Source organism: Mesoplodon densirostris, chromosome X (genome assembly GCF_025265405.1).
Source record: "Mesoplodon densirostris isolate mMesDen1 chromosome X, mMesDen1 primary haplotype, whole genome shotgun sequence".
Taxonomy (NCBI): Eukaryota; Metazoa; Chordata; class Mammalia; order Artiodactyla; family Ziphiidae; genus Mesoplodon; species Mesoplodon densirostris.
In genome coordinates this window covers 133490565-133506224 of record NC_082681.1, presented here as the reverse complement: position 1 = coordinate 133506224, position 15660 = coordinate 133490565, and the positions used below count along the sequence as shown (strand labels likewise).

The 15660-nt window shown below is 50.9% G+C and overlaps 2 protein-coding genes across 8 annotated transcripts in view; one reads left to right on the top strand and one right to left on the bottom strand.

Annotated features, from left to right (window-relative positions):
- The window catches only part of PUDP (pseudouridine 5'-phosphatase), a 71104-nt gene extending 58918 nt beyond the window's left edge, over positions 1-12186 (bottom strand). The window contains exon 1 of the mRNA XM_060086664.1: positions 12074-12186. Coding sequence (XP_059942647.1) covers positions 12074-12143 — 70 coding nt within the window. The 5' untranslated portion in view covers positions 12144-12186. The remainder of the gene's footprint in view (positions 1-12073) is intronic.
- The window catches only part of STS (steroid sulfatase), a 172133-nt gene continuing 167899 nt past the window's right edge, over positions 11427-15660 (top strand). For 4 of the 7 annotated variants that reach the window (XM_060086662.1, XM_060086656.1, XM_060086658.1 and 1 more), the window contains exon 1: positions 11899-12104. Coding sequence is in view for 1 of the 7 variants with exons in the window: in XM_060086655.1 (XP_059942638.1) it covers positions 11666-11679 (14 nt within the window). In the remaining 6 variants the exon portion in view is untranslated. Of the gene's footprint in view, positions 11680-11898; positions 12105-12344; positions 12551-15660 lie in introns of those variants that run through there. The other 3 variants (XM_060086655.1, XM_060086657.1, XM_060086659.1) reach the window with 2 other exon arrangements.

Sequence of the window (15660 nt, the reverse complement as noted above, 5' to 3'; positions counted from 1 at the left end):
AGGGGGCATCCGATGCGCGACAGGTAGAGTCGAGGGTTATTTTTATGGGCATGAAGGCCTTTTCTCTTGGGAAGTATTTAGGGACCAGCTGACACCCAGGTTCCTCCGACAAGAGAATGTAGGACCATTCTGGGGATAAACTCCTGGGGAGCTGTATCCTCTCGGCAAAGCCTTCTTCACACACATACAACGGGCATGGAACACAGCTTATAATCTCGCCAACACGAGCACCAAAATTCAACCGCTGCCACTGACGTTTCTGGAACTGACGGAACTGCCCGTGAGCACGCCTGAGTCTGGTGAATCACTGCCTCTTTTTCTCGAGCTGCGAGAGGAGGCGGGGGGCAACACCTGTCAGGCACTGCCTCTGAGGTTAAGTCGCTTGACCTCAGGAAGCCTCGCTTCCCTACCTGCAAAATGGGCAAAGCCGAGATGGCCAGCGCAGGGTGCCGTCGGCCTGCTGCCAGGGACACAGCCGAGGCGGGCAAGGTGAGCACGGCGGCGCGGGGCTCGCGGTGAAGGCTCGTGGTAAATATTCACCGTTACCACGGAGGATGGAGACGGAGGGCCTTTAGAAAGGCGGCGGCAGCTGAAGGACACAAACGTGGCTCTGAATATTGAGGAATCAGTACTGGCATGTTGGGAGGGGAGGGGGGCGGGAGGACCGGAAGACAGGAAGGTCCCTGCCAGTCTCCAATGCGGGCGGCTCACGGGGCACGCAAGACGGCAGATGTGGCCGAGAGCTCTGGGCTCAGCTTGAAACCCGGGGCTTGGGTGCGACCTCTGGGTGGAAGAGCCCGCGGGCACCGGGAAGTGTGGACGGAGGCCCGAGAGCAAGAGCGGTCACTGAGGCCGTGCATCCACAAGAGATCTCCGAGAGACGGGGTCCACAGCCCAGTCCAGGGCCCCACACAGAGGCGGAGAGGAGGACAGACAGACAAGGAGAAGTGAAGCCACGGAGATAGATCCCCCAGGACGGAGCGGGGCAGTGGCCCATGACGCAGAAAGTTCTGGAAACATAAGAAAAGATGCCGAGTGGTCTGGCATCACGGAAGTCACTGCTCCCTTCGTGCAAATGACGTCCACGGGACGCAGGCGGAAGGCAGTTTGTGCGCAGGACACGGCAATGAGGGAGCAGAGGTTTTGTTTATTTTTTTTTAATTTATGGCTGCGTTGCATCTTTGTTGCTGCACGCGGGCTTTCTCTTGTTGCGATGATCAGGGGCTACTCTTCGCTGCAGTGCGTGGGCTTCTCATTGTGGTGGCTTCTCTCGTTGCGGAGCAGGGCTTTAGGCGTGTGGCTCAGTAGTTGTGGCTCATGGGCTCAGTAGTTGTGGCTCGCGGGCTCTAGAGCACAGGCTCAGTAGATGTGGCACATGGGCTTAGTTGCTCCACGGCATGTGGGATCTTCCCAGACCAGGGCTCGATCCTGAGTCCCCTGCACTGGCAGGCAGATTCTTAACCACTGCGCCACCAGGGAAGCCCGAGAGGTTTTGTTGAAATGACAGATGTAGCACACTTTATGCTGAGGTACAGAAGCATCAGAAGAAGAAGAAGAAGAAGGAGGAGGAAGAGCTGCTTACACCCAGAAGAGAAGGAAGCCTTTCCTCCCGGGAGGAAGGGAGGGCCAGGGCCGAGCCCGGGGGGCGGCACCAGTGATGGGAAGGACAAAAGGATGCCTGCAGCGTCCTGCAAACTCACCCCAAACTAGGGCACCGACGAAGAGGCCAGTGTTAAAGCACACCCTCAAATTCAGGACCCTGACTGTACTCCCAGCCCAACGAGCAGAAACGATATTGTAAATGTCAAGACAGATACGCCACCCTTATTATTCAGTATTACAGGTGCGATTACATAAAGATATGAAGTTCAGAGAAGGGCCATCTGCTCACTCAGTGAGGATGTTCCTTTACTTGATCTAATAATAAATATTAATGGTATGAAGAAGGGCTGCATCATGTATCTGGATGATTAAATCTCTTTTGCAAAGTCACGTTAAACAGTGCCGTAAGGGCCTTGGGTCAGCTAGCACGTGATCTTGGATCTGACTGCTTTTATATCTTAATGAGATGCTGAAGTCCCAGAAGACGTCCCACACCATCTGTGATGTGCTGAAGGTGGGCACGGGCAGGACCCTGGGGAGAACACCAGGGGATGGGGAATTTCACCAAGTCAGCAGGCAGGGCAAGTACCCCGGGGCGCAGTGAACCAAGCTTCATCCAAGCAGCACCTAACGTTTTCCGTCAGCCAAGGGGGTTGTGGGCAGTCTCCTCATCGCCCGTCTGAGATAAAACTAAAGCACTCGCCATCAGCTACCTGGCCTTTAAGGAAGGACTCCCACTGGCACCTGTACCAGTGAGGGCTGCCCGGCAACAGAGGCGTCCAGGAGTTCTGACACGACACGAGTGCTACCCACACAGATACGGGACGAAACAACCAAGTAGGAGAGACCGGGCCTGATTTTCACTGGGCTCTCCAGCCAGCTCGCTGGGTTGTCCAAGCACATCTCAAAGTCGACTAGAATTCCACTCTGAAAAGCCAGTCCCTTGAACCTACCACTTTAAAAGCTGATGTGTGGTCATCAAGATGTCGGTACCAAGGTCAAAATACACGGTGGCACAAGGCAGTAACTCAGCTGGTTTGAAATCTGCCTTGATTATATGTAGTCATCATGCAAAAAAATAAATGTTGTCAATGCAACCAAAGGAAATGCTTCGTGGTAAGATAAATAAGGGAAATAAGAGATGCAGAGAGAAGACAGGAACGTACTAGGGGACCGACTGAAATTCATGACTATGTGTGGCCAGAACAGAAATACGAATAACATCTTGCTGGCACAAAACATTTCTTCAGTAACCAAGTGACTTTCCTTTTTTTAAAGCAAGAGCAGAAAGGTTTCCAAGCCACTGAAATCGAGATGAACAAGGGAAAGGGAACCCCGTCTAGGTACGAACAGGTAGCCCCCAGGGCCCTCACGCCAGGGACTGCTCCAGCCCAGGGAACGTGGACAACATGCGGGCATCCCTGTTAACACCCATCTCATTACTTCACTCCAGCTCAAGCGCCAACCTCAGGTTTCCCTGGACCCTGGCAGCTGACAAGGAGTAAGGGATGAGAGCAGCCCCGGCCTGCAGCTGCAGACATCTGCTGAGAGCTGCAGGAGAATCAGTCACGGGGGCCCGGGGCTCAGCTGACGGGCTCCAGAGGGACGTGGCGGTCACCAGGTCTAATCAGCACACCGTGTGAGATGCAGGGACCGGTGTGGGTGGCTACTTTGGTAAGTCATTTAGGAAGCTTTTCTTTCTTTTTTCTTTTTTTTTTTCAGTGTGATCTCCTGACTAAATATCAGCTGCCATTTTAAGATTCCACCAAAAGAAAATTCGGTACACGAATGTCTTTACAAATCCTGGGGCCCAGGTCCAAGCGCACTGTGAGAAAAAGACAAGGAAGTGGATAGAGAGGATGAGAACAGTGAAGGGGTCTCTTCTTTTCCAACTGTCTTCTGCTATCACATGACACCAGGGAATGCACTGCCACCTAAATTCTCCAGGGAGCCGAAGGCTCTGGAACTGTTTATTTTACACTGTTCACGCGAATCTTGTAAAGATGTACGTTTTATATTCTTGTCTCTTTAAATAGAATCGACTGATGACTACTTCATAGTTTGGTTTTGTTTTTCAGGGGTTCGTGCTTCAGGCTTAATCCTCCAATTCCTTTTTTTTTTTTTTTTTAACTTTTTTCAAATACATAGAAAAGTCGAAAGAAGCACAGAAAAGACCCATATAACCTACATCTGTAAGCAATAAACCTAAAAATTTGCAGATACTCTGCCATTTATTCCTTTATACCTCTGCATGCTTCTCCATCAAATAAAGACACTCTTCTACACAGCCATGACTAGCACCAGAACCGGCCAATCAGCAACGACTGAATGACATCATCTAATTAGCCACTGCACACCGCATTCTCCAACTGCCCCGAAAATGTCTTCTACAAGATCTCCCCCCACCCCAATCTAAGATCCGCTGCATTTGGTACTCAGGTCCCTTTAGCCTCCTGTAAACTAGAGCACCCCACCCCAGTCATTTCCCGTGACATCGGACACTTTCAACAGTCCACCCAGCGACCTTGCAGAATGCCCTGCATTCTGGATCTGGCCGGTCCGTTCCTCCGTCCCTCCAGACTAGAAAGGACACCTAGAAGTTCGACTGGACTCAGGTAAACTGCTGTGGCAGCACAGGGCAGCCAGCGGCTCCCCCGCTGACACGGCTGAGTGGGATGCGTCGTTTAAGCGGTGGTCCCCAGAACTGTCCATCACGAAGCTGCGTGTCCGCCTGTGCTGTGTGTCAGCACCCTGTCGGGGTGGCACTCTGGCTCTGTCTGAACACCCTCGCCCCCAGTGAACCCAACGGTCCTGGTTTCCACCAGTGCCGCCTGTCTGAAGCATGGACAGTGAGGCCTGCAAGACGGCGACCTGACGAATTCGACTATTCTTTCCATATTAACTGGCATTCTCCCGCTGCCCATGCCTCCCCTCTCTTTTCTTTTAAGGATCGTGACTCACAGATTGCTTTTTTAAAAACTTAGAGTCTTAAAATCCATCACAGTCATTATTCCTTTGATTTCCACTCACCCTGCCTTTCGCCAGTGGGACCCCCTGCCCTGGCTCTGGAAAGGTGCCCACGCTCATCTTGGGTTTCACAGGCACCAGTCTGGAACTGGCCTCTTCTCCCCAGAGTCTTGGTTCCTTTCCTTGGGTATGATATTTAGAAATCCAGAACTTAACTGCTTTTAAGCAGCCATGAATGCTGCTCTGGTGGCGTGGGGAAAACATATATAAATGGTGGGGAACACAGAACCACACTAACAAATATACGGCTCTGCTGGAAAGGTTTATGATTGACAAATATACGGCTCTGCTGGAAAGGTTTACGTGGCAAAAGTGGACACGGTGCAGGCAACCGTATTTGCTTTGATGAATGTATGCTTTCTCATGAGTCTGATGGCAAAGGTGGGGATGCCCTTGGACCCCGTCCCCTAACACCGCTGGCAGAGATCAGGGCACGTGGTCCAAGTCAGGCAGAGCTGCAGGGATGCAAGGGGGTCCATCTCACAGAGCCACCCTGGCTTCCTGAGGGTGAGCAGTGGCCGGGCGGCCCTCCATTTCCCCGCAAGCACCCCTGCCCGGCTTTCTGCCTCATGGTTCACGCCTTCGGGACGCACAGGCATTACATCACTGCCGATACCGGGTCCCTCAGGCTCCTGGCTTCTCACTGAAACATCCCATGCACTACCACGGAAGACAAGAGCTGTCTTGATAAGACAAGACTTTACTCGAAGGAGGGCACTGACCACATGGAACATCTACCCCAAAAGGCCGTGAGTTGGTGCAGTACGCTCTTGGCAGAAACGGCTGAGGGAGGCCAAGTGAGGCACGGGCACGAGGTCTGGATCAGAGGGAATACGAGGGCTGGAGAACAAGCGAGGTGGCAGGAGGAGGAAACCAGCAGGCCAATCCGGAACGCGGAACATCCTCTGAGAGAACCAGCCCGCGCTCTTCCAAGAGCCCCTCTCACGGCGAAAACACAGGCCATGCAGCTAGGGGATGGGGCGAGGTTTTCTCGTTCAAAACAGGCTAAAGGGACTTGACTACCGTCTGGAACCCAGTGTGGAAAACACCAGAGTAATATCCACCAGGCAGAGATCATCCTCACCCCCACACTTCAACACCATCGTTAATAACAAGTCTTTCTTTCTTTTTTTTTTTTAACTACGACTCTCTGCGTGATCAAAACAAGCGCTTCTCTGCTTCTGAAAGCGTGTGTACTGCTCAGCCATCTGTCCTCCCGGTCTGGAATACCCACTGTCCTCCCATCTGCCCTCGAGAGCACAACCTCCCAGTGATTTCAGTGCAAGTGACTACCCCGCCCCTTCTCCTGCCCTTGCCGCGCTGACCGCCAGCAGTTACTCAGAGATTCACGCGTGTGCTGTGTCCCAGCCGGACTCCAAGACCACTACGAAGAAGAGACTTGCTGTGAACCCCCTGCAGCCCCCAGCATAGTATATTCCGAACAGAAAAGGAATGAGTGAACTCACTCCTCTAGAGCTGCGTCGTCCACCACGGTACCCACAAGTGGCTACTTCAATGAAGTAAAACTAAAAAAGGAAGAGTTCAATTCGTCAGCTGCCCTGGCAGCATTTCATGTGCCTGGGTGCCCGCTGTGGCTCCCGTCCAGGGCAGCTCAGATACAGAACATTCCCTCCACGGCAGGCAGTTCTACCGGGTGGACATGCTGGTCCAGAGAGCACAATGGTGCCCAGTTCTCGCCAAGCACACGATGATGGCAGCGGAGAGACGGAAGCCTGCTGCTTACTTTGGAATGCGTCTCCAAGGCCCCAGATAAGCTCAGGTGCGCAAACTATGACACTCTGCTCTCATTTCGCGTACAGACTGGACAGTGGGCAGACTGGGAGTCGAGAAGACTCTGCTTTGCCTCTGGATCCAGCCCTGATCTCTAGGCCTAGAGAGGTGAGTCAAGGGACATCAACTGGCCAGCCCAGTGCCAGGAGCCAGGCCGATGGAACTTCCCTCCAGGCAAGGGCGTGGGGCAGACCATCCTCACCCCAGGTGTGCGCCCCTCTCCGCGCAGACACTTAGCTACTGACCGCAGGCAGCAGAGCGAAGGATGTGTGGGAGCCGCACCTTGAAGGCAGGTGGGCACGTACCTGCCAGACACTCAGAACGCACGTTGAGAGGTGTTAGGATGGCCGTCCACCTCGGCAAAGCCAAAGGGGGAAGACATTTCTGGAGCAGAAATGCATGTGTGTCACAATTATTATGTTTTCAAGAAAATTCTCCTTAGACACCCCAAAGGCAACTTTATTAAACCACAGACCAGCATTGCCCCCCCATTTTAACACAGTTAAATGAAGCTTTTAATATATGAAATGCCGGAATTATGAGTCGCCGGTATTCACATACAGCTGACAGTGAGAGCTTTATCTTCTACTGTAAGCCATTCTGCTATAACACTACTGCACCTTCCAGCTACAGGCTAGGTATCCATCACTTTTCAAACATCTCAAACAAAGCTGTGAAAAGTCACCTGGGCACCTGTGTAATGAGTGCCTTTGGTGGACGTTTCTTGGGGGCATCATCTCCCTTGCTCTTTTACATTGCATTAAATCTCTACCCCCTGAAATAGGACACAGTGTAATGGATAAATTATAGTAGCTTTAAAAATGCAAGAAAAAATAAAGGAACAGAATCAGAGAAAGCAGAGAATAATCAGAAAGACAAAAGTGACCAAAGAATCCCCCACACACAGCTTTCCAAGGAGAAGAAAGGAAAAATAGGTTCGAGAGAGGGGGGGAAAAAAAAGTTTGCACAGCTAAGATTCTAAATAAAAGCACACTATGAGGAGGACGAGGAAGCTAGGAGGAAGCAGGGAACGGGCACTCCACACCTGCACTGACAGAAACCTGCTGAAGGTTTTAGTCGTGTTACCAGTTGGACCAAACTCCCATTGACCTGCAGAATTTTGCAACTTTGATCTCACCTTCCTGTTAATCTAGAAATGGGAGCAGCTGTGGTGCGTAAGAACCACTAACCACGGGAACACGGGAAAGGCTGACGCGGCTCAGGTCTATTAGGAAGCACGGCCAACGGGACCTGAGTTTACCCACCTCGGTCCCCCCTCGAGTGCTTTCTTATTCCTGATGAATTTCCTGACATTCAACAGAGTCCATGGGTACCTTCGCCTGCCCCTACCAGTGTCTTACTCCAAACTGAGAAAGTACAAGTCAGGGCCCCCTTCTGCGTGGGCTCTGCTCGGCCACAAGGCCTCAGACTGGCCTCCGAATTTCCGCCACCTCCTGTGCAAATGTAGAAGGGACCTAAATGTCGCCTGGTAAGGTGACATCAAACGCGAGCGTGTGCCCTTAGTTCCGGGGGTTGGGGGCAGGGCAGAGAGAAGGGGAACGTGCCGTAGCACAGGTGCCCTGACATCCGTGACGAGACCCCAAGGCACACAACAAGCCAGGGACGGGGTGAGGGTGTCTCTGGGAGCCCTAAGGGCAGATAATAACCTCACACCGGCCATCCCGAACGAGCGTTTATTCTGCTCTACCTTCCTGAGACTCTCTGGGAACGTCTGGACTGAGTCACATTACAGGATAGGAACCCATGGACGCCGAAAACCTCATCATCTCCACTTTTAAACCTCGTACGTGTTACACAGGGTCAAATACAATGTACGAAAGCTCTTCCGAAAACTCATCTAGGGCGTGTGCTACAGCTGTACGGGGAGATCCTGTGTTTGTCATCAGCTTTGTGGAGATCCCAGCGCCCACAGAAACCAGCGTAGGTGAGGTGAGCCGGAGGACAACGGGTGACAGCGGATTCCGAGAAGACTGGGCAGGGCTGCGAGCTGCTTCGGTCAACAATGGATCCCTGAGCCCCAGGAGCACCACCAAGGTCCCACCTCCACCCAGAGTTCACGCTGTACCCTGGGCCCCAGACGGAGAAACGGGCACTTCCACACGGTCTCAAGTGCTATGATTAATATTTGGCAAGCAGGAAGCTAAAGGAGTACAAACAGGTACAGGACAGGGGATCTATTCCTCTACGTGAAGGTGAAGTAGAAGCCAGGTGTCACCCATTAAAATCCTGCCATCTCTGTGTGTTTATGGAGACGTGGTCAATTATAATCGACACTGCAAAGAGTCGTATTTCCCCTCACAGATCTATCGTATTATTTTTCTGCTTATTTTTTAAACATTTGAAAATAAGCTTTTTATTTTTCCTGGCTGATTCTTTAAGGATTTAATTACTGTAACAGACTCCTAGAAAGCATATTTTATCTATACCACATTTTACATATATCAGCATTCCTAATTCTGAATATTCTTAACATGCATCCTCCATCTGGCCCCGTTATCAACAGCAGGCATCAGTGAGTTGCTTCCTAAGGCTCTGTACCTGGGTTGTCCCATACGGTAGGCACTGGCCAAACGTGGCAAATGAACCCATGAAATCTGGCTAGTTTGAGCTGAGATGCCCTGTGAGTGTAAGATACACACAAATTTCAAAGGCTAGGTAACAAAAAAGGAACGTAAACTATCTCAACTATTTTTTTTTTACTAATCATGTGTTGAGTAACAATATTTTGGATGTGTCAGGATAGGAAAAATAGTACCATTCAAGTTCATTTCCTCTGTGTCTTTTTGCTTCTTTAATATTGCTATAACAAAATCTTACGTGGTGCTACTCCTATCAGATAGCAGGACTCTGGACCACCAACTTTCTTGTCTCTTAAAGAGAATGGTCCGGGCTTCCCTGGTGGCGCAGTGGCTGAGAGACCGCCTGCCGATGCAGGGGACACGGGTTCGTGCCCCAGTCGGGAAGATCCCACATGCCGCGGAGCGGCTGGGCCCGTGAGCCATGGCCGCTGGGCCTGTGCATCCGGAGCCTGTGCTCCGTCCGCAACGGGAGAGGCCACAACAGTGAGAGGCCCGCGTACAGCAAAAAATTAAATAAAAAATAAAAAATCTTAACCTTGTTCATAAATAATCTCAGTCCCCTTGGTCTCTGTCTCTAAATGGCATTTGAGGGTCAAAATTACTACCTAGCTCACAGCTAATTGTTACCTCTGTCAACAAAAACAGATTCCAAAAATTGAAAGGAAAACAGCATCAAACATTTCAAAAGCACTAGAAAGTAACCCTGGGTTTCTGGTCAACATTTCTGCAAATATCTCCACTAACTTCCTCATTCTCCTCCGGTTAAACAAGTTTCCCCACGCAACTCTTTATTTTCAATTGCACTTCCCTGAGAATACAAGGGTTGGGGCTACATTAACAAACAGAACTTCCTAGGGAAATGGATTCACAATTCTGAAAAGCAGGCCCACCTAAAAACACCTCATAATAAACTGAGGATACATTGTTATGCAAACAACAGACAACTGAAGTCAGGTGCTTAAGAATTAGAACAGGTATAATCAAGTAGATTAAATGAGGTAAAGGAGCACATTCTGGAAAGTGGTGTTTTATACCAGACATTTTGTTAAAAAAAAAAAAAAAAGAATAAGCAAAGGTGCCTTTCTGATAAAGTTCTGCAAGGCCTTACCGCCTCAAAGAGTCAGGGTGAAATGAGGTAAAGGGCAGAGAACGAAGCGGGAAAGAAGAGCCAGCTCTTATCTTCCCAAAGGCCACTAATTCTTGTTTCTCTGACCAGCTCAGAGGATCGGGTAACAGTGCCAGACCAATGCCTGATAAACTTTAAACGTGCCTGAACTAGCCAAGAGGAGACCCTGGTTGATAACTACCCCTGCAGGCACCACCACGTAAGTCACATTCATGGCTTCGGGGAACAGGTATGTGTGCACCTTGAGTGGGGATGAAGCATCAAGCTCATTGAGAAGTCTAATAAATTGAATTTTAATGGGACACCTCAGTTTGTATTAAAATTCCTAAGACTAGCAAAACATGTTCTCTGGACTTTTCATTACAGGATAAGGAATTTATCTGACAATTTAACTTGACCACCTGAGCAGGAAAACTCACGTCTCCAAACTCTACTTACGAATCCCAGATGCTTTTTGAAATTGAGTCATTTCAGATTTAGTAGCTGCATACACTGTTCTACCTCTATGGGAATTTATTTTCCCCCTTAGGAATTCATTCGTTTATATCTCTGGGTCCATACAAATAAGACTTTTTTGTGTGCCTTTAAAAAATCAGTGCCATTACTACTGAACCAGTGAGCCAAATGATCATGGGGGCAAGGTCACACTCCCCCTGTAAAATGCGCACGATATCACTTATATTTAGAATCAGATCGATCTGGAGTCATTTCTCAGTTCTGTCCCTTATTAGCTGTGTGACCTTGGGCAAGTAACTTTCCCTCTCTGAGTGGTGCCGATTTTGTTTTTAATTAGTCAGTGCAAACATCTCCTCCCACCTTGCAGGATTTTTTGAGGGCAGCACTGATGTATGCACACCTCCACCAGGTTAGTAGCCTACGTAAAGCATGCAGACATTTTTCAAGTCCTAGGAAGCCCTCCGGAGACAATGAGGTCAGAACGCGTTTCCTAACCCCGTAACACCGCGTAGTGTCATGAAACATACGGCCAAGCTGTAGGGTAGAGCTCACAGCAGTTCTCTGTTGAGTTATAAATGCAGCGTTTTCTACGAATGCTACTTGAATTCGCCTCGGTGGGTAAGTTCATGCCTACCACCATCGACTACGGGGCTGTTCGGCGCGCACAGGATTGTTAACCGCTCAAAGCCACAGCACGGGTGTGCACCTCCAACTCTCCGGCACTTGGGTGAAAATGTAGATTCTGATTGGGCAGCTGTGGGGTGGGGACCCGGGCTCTGCACTGCAAAACTGCTGCTCCCCGGTGATGTCCCTGCTGGGAGTCACTCGGACCAGCCAGACCGCTGAGCACGGCTCCTCCGCCGCCTCCGCGCTACAGATACTTGGGTCTGGAGCAGTCGCGGTGGCGTGGAGCGGTCCTGTGCACCGCGAGAGGGTCCGCCGCATCCCAGCCGCTACCCTCTGGACGCCAGTAAACTCCCACCCTCCAGCTAGGCCACCCCAAACGCCTCCAGACGTCGGCAGAGGCCCCCAAATCGGCGGGTGGAGGACCCTGCCCTGTAGGATGCTACGAGCAAGGTGCGTGCACCTCGGAGCAAGCCGGCAGGGATCCTGGAGGCCGGGGTGCAGACGGGGAAATGGAGGCCCGGCTGCGCGCGCAGCGCCCGCGGCCCCCGAGGCCCGACGCCAACCTCCCGCCCGCGCGGTGGTCCCCGAGCACCGCGCCCTCACGCACCGCCCCCCACGCACTCCGTCCCCACGCGCCGCGCGGCCGCCGGAAGTAATTGCCCCGGGCGCCGTCGACGCCTCAGCCACGAGCGCGGCCGGCCTGACGTGGGCCCTGCACCCCCGCCGCCCGCCAACCCGGGGGCCCCGCACACCGTCCCGCCGCGGCCCCCTCCCCTTAGAGCCTGTGCCCCCCGCCCACGCCCTCCCCGGATAGCCCTCGCGGAGGCGGCCGCAGGCTACCCACCCAGAAGGAGGCCGTCCAGGTCAAAAAGCAGGTGGGTGACGGGACGCAGTGGGGGAAAGGGCGCCGCCATTGTGCCGCCGTCTCGGCCGAATGGGGGGTGGGGGGAAGAGGCGCGCGCACGCGTGCTCCGGGCCTCCCCGCGCGCCCCGAGCCGTGCTGCGCACGCGCCGCCCCCGGCCTCCTCGCGCACGCGCCCCGGGACGCTCTCGCGCACGCGCGCTCCGTGAAGCCCCGTGCGCCCCGAGCCGCTCTGCGCGCGCGCGCCTCAAGCGTCCTCGCGCGGTTCCTCAAAAATCGCGCGCCCGGCGCCTCCGCGGCTCGCCGGCGTCTGGCCTCCTTCCGAGGGTCCTGGAATGCGCGACCGGAGCCGCTCCCGCGCACTGTGGGCCGCGCCGGCATGTCCTGCGCACGCGCGCCGAGAACAGTCACCCCAGCCGTCGCCGCGGGGCTAAGAAGCGGCACGCGCGGGCGCGACAGGTTTGCCCGCATCCACCACCACCCCCGCCCGCTCACTTCACACCCGTAAACGGGCTGGGACGCTGAGTCAAGGGGCGGAGCAGAGCCGAGTTCCTAATCTAGGTGCCAATGCCTGGCTCGAATTTGGAAAAGGCATGAGGAAGGAGGGAGGGCGTGGAGGGACGACGGCGCATGGGGTTGACGGAAGGAGTGCATAGATGCTCAGGTTGGCATCCTTGAGAGCCACCAAGTAAATGGGTAGCCAGGTGGCCTTAGTTACGGGGACCCCGGTGGCTTCGTCCCGGCCCGGAGCGCCCGTCCCTGGACGCCGGGCAGGTTTCCGTGTCAGTCTTGCCCGCCCGGCTTCCTGCGTGCTTCGTAAGGCGCATGCGCAGTGGCGCGCAGGTCTGCATCCTTTCCGCCTTTATCCCCCGAGCGTCCCTGGCTGGTCGAAGCAGCCCCCCCGCCGAAGTTTGATAGGAAAGGGCCGAAATAATAAGACGTTTTAAAATGCCTGGCCGTTTTTCCTTTATGTCTCGTCTGTCTTTGATTGCTCTTTTTCTTTTTTCCCCCCAAACTTTCTGAAGGCAACCTGAAAAGCATTCTTTTTTTCGACCAGTCTCAGGAATACTTTCCCCCACCCCGTTTCTATTGTGTTAGTTGGCATTGCATATGCATGTTTAAGCATAAAGATAGGATCTTTCAAGAAGCAGAAATAAGAAAGTTTCAGAGACTTTAAAATCTGAGCGTTCAAGAAGCAGAAATAAGAAAGTTTAAGATTAAGACTTTAAAATCTGAGCGTTGTGTTTCTGGTGAAGTGCGTAAACTGCACTTGGAGGCACCTGAGTTCAGCAAATGTATCAACAATAAGCAGTAAACCTCTGTGCCTTCGTTTCCTCGTGTGTAAAACGGGTGTTAAATGACGCAAGGCAGGTCAAGCTGTTGGAACCGGCAAATAGTATATGCTCAATTCATGTAGGTCTTTTTAGAGCTGTCGCTGTGAGACACATTCCCTGTTTTTACTCCAGTCATGATTTCCCTTTGAGGACCCTGGACCTCAGAGAAGGCAGTTCATCAACCAGTTAGTGGAGGGGCTGTGACCCAAGTGTGCTAGGCTCCTGTATCAAAGCACCACAGACCGGGTAGTCTCAACAACAGGAAGGTATTGCCTCAAGCCACAAGTCCAAGATCAGGGGGTCAGCAGGGTTAACGCTTTTTGAGGAAAGGATTGGTTCCAGGCCTCTCTGCTTGGCTTGTACACAGCGGCCTTATTCCTCTATCTCATCATATTGTGTTTTCTCTATGCATCTATTTCTGTGTCTAAATCTCCCCTTTTTATAAGGACATGAGTCATATAGGATTGCCACCCAGACCCATGACTACATTCTAAGTTCATTACATATGTCAAGACCCTGTCTTCAAGTAAGGGCACACTCTGAGGTACTATGGGTTAGGACTCCTACACTATTTTTTTTTTGAGGGGAACACCATTCAACCTGCAGAAGATTTATTCCACAAATATCGGGCGCATACTGTGTGTCCATGCTCACCTGCTGGAACCTTTAGAATTCTTGCTCTCAGTTTCTCTCCATTCTTGGAAACAAATGGACACACAAAGGAGAGAGTTCTTTGTCTCTCCCATGGTAACAATGTTGCATCTGTTCATTGCTTAGATAAAAGGAGCATTTTTATTTATTTCGTGCAGTTTTTTTTTCTGACAAATTAAGATATAATTCACATACCATACAAATCAGCCGTGTAAAAGTGTACATTTTAATGACTTTTAATACAGTCACAGAGGTGTGCATCCTTCCCCATAATATGTCAATGCTACTCTCTCACTCCATCCCAGCTTCCCCTTCCACTGCCCCACACTCTCAAGTCTGCTTTCTACGTCTGCGTCTTTATTCCTGCCCTGCCACTAGATTCATCAGTACCGCTTTTTTAAATCGCATATATATGCATATATATGCATTAGGATACAATATTTGTTTTTCTCTTTCTGACTTACTTCACTCTGTATGACAGACTCTAGGTCCATCCACGTCTCTACAAATAACTCAATTTCGTTTCTTTATATGGCTGAGTAACATTCCATTGTATACATGTGCCACATCTTCTTTATCCGTTCATCTGTCGATGGACACTTAGGTTGCTTCCGTGTCCTGGCTACTGTAAATAGTGCTGCAGTGAACATTGGGGTGCATGTGTCTTTTTGAGTTATGGTTTTCTCAGGGTATATGCCCAGGAGTGGGATTGCTGGATCGTATGGTAACTCTGAGACTGTCCTCAATTCTTTTCATTCTTTTTTCTTTATTCGGCTCCCTGGCAGTTATTTCCACCATTTTATCTTCCAGCTCTCTTATCTGTTCTTCTGCCTCAGTTATTCTGCTATTGATTCCTTCTAGAGTATTTTTAATTTCAGTTTTTTGTTGTTCATCACTGTTTGTCTGCTCTTTAGTTCTTCTAGATCCTTGTTAAAAGTTTCTTGTATTTTTTTCCATTCTGTTTCCAAGATTTGGGATCATCTTTACGATCATTATTCCGAATTCTTTTTCAGGCAGGTTGCTTATTTCGTCTTCATTTATTTGGTCTTGTAGGTTTTCACCTTACTCCTTCGCCTGTAACATATTCTTTTGTAGTTTCGTTTTTGTTTTTTGGTTTTTTTTGATGTGTGGGGCTGTATTCCTGTCTTACTGGTTGTTTGGTCTGAGGCGTCCAGCACTGGAGTTTGCAGGCAGTTGGATAGAGCCGGGTCATGGTGCCGAGATGAGGACATCCAGGAGGCCTCACTCTGATTGATATTCCCTGGGGTGTACGGTTCTTTATTAGTCCAGTGGTTTTGACTTGGAGCTCCCACCACAGGAGCTCAGGCCCAACCTCCATCCTGGGAACCAAGATCCCGCAAGCTGCACAGTGTCACACACACACAAAAAAAGAGTAAAAAGAAAAAAAGGAGCAGTACAATAACAAAGAATAAAATACAAAATAAAATCAGAAAGATAAAAAATATATTAGGAAAAATCAAAATATAATTGAAACATTTGCAACAGTATAAAACAAAACCTCAACAGAAAAAAGAAAAAAAAAACGGGGGGGGGGTGAGGGGGGACAAGCCAAAAGGAGCAGAA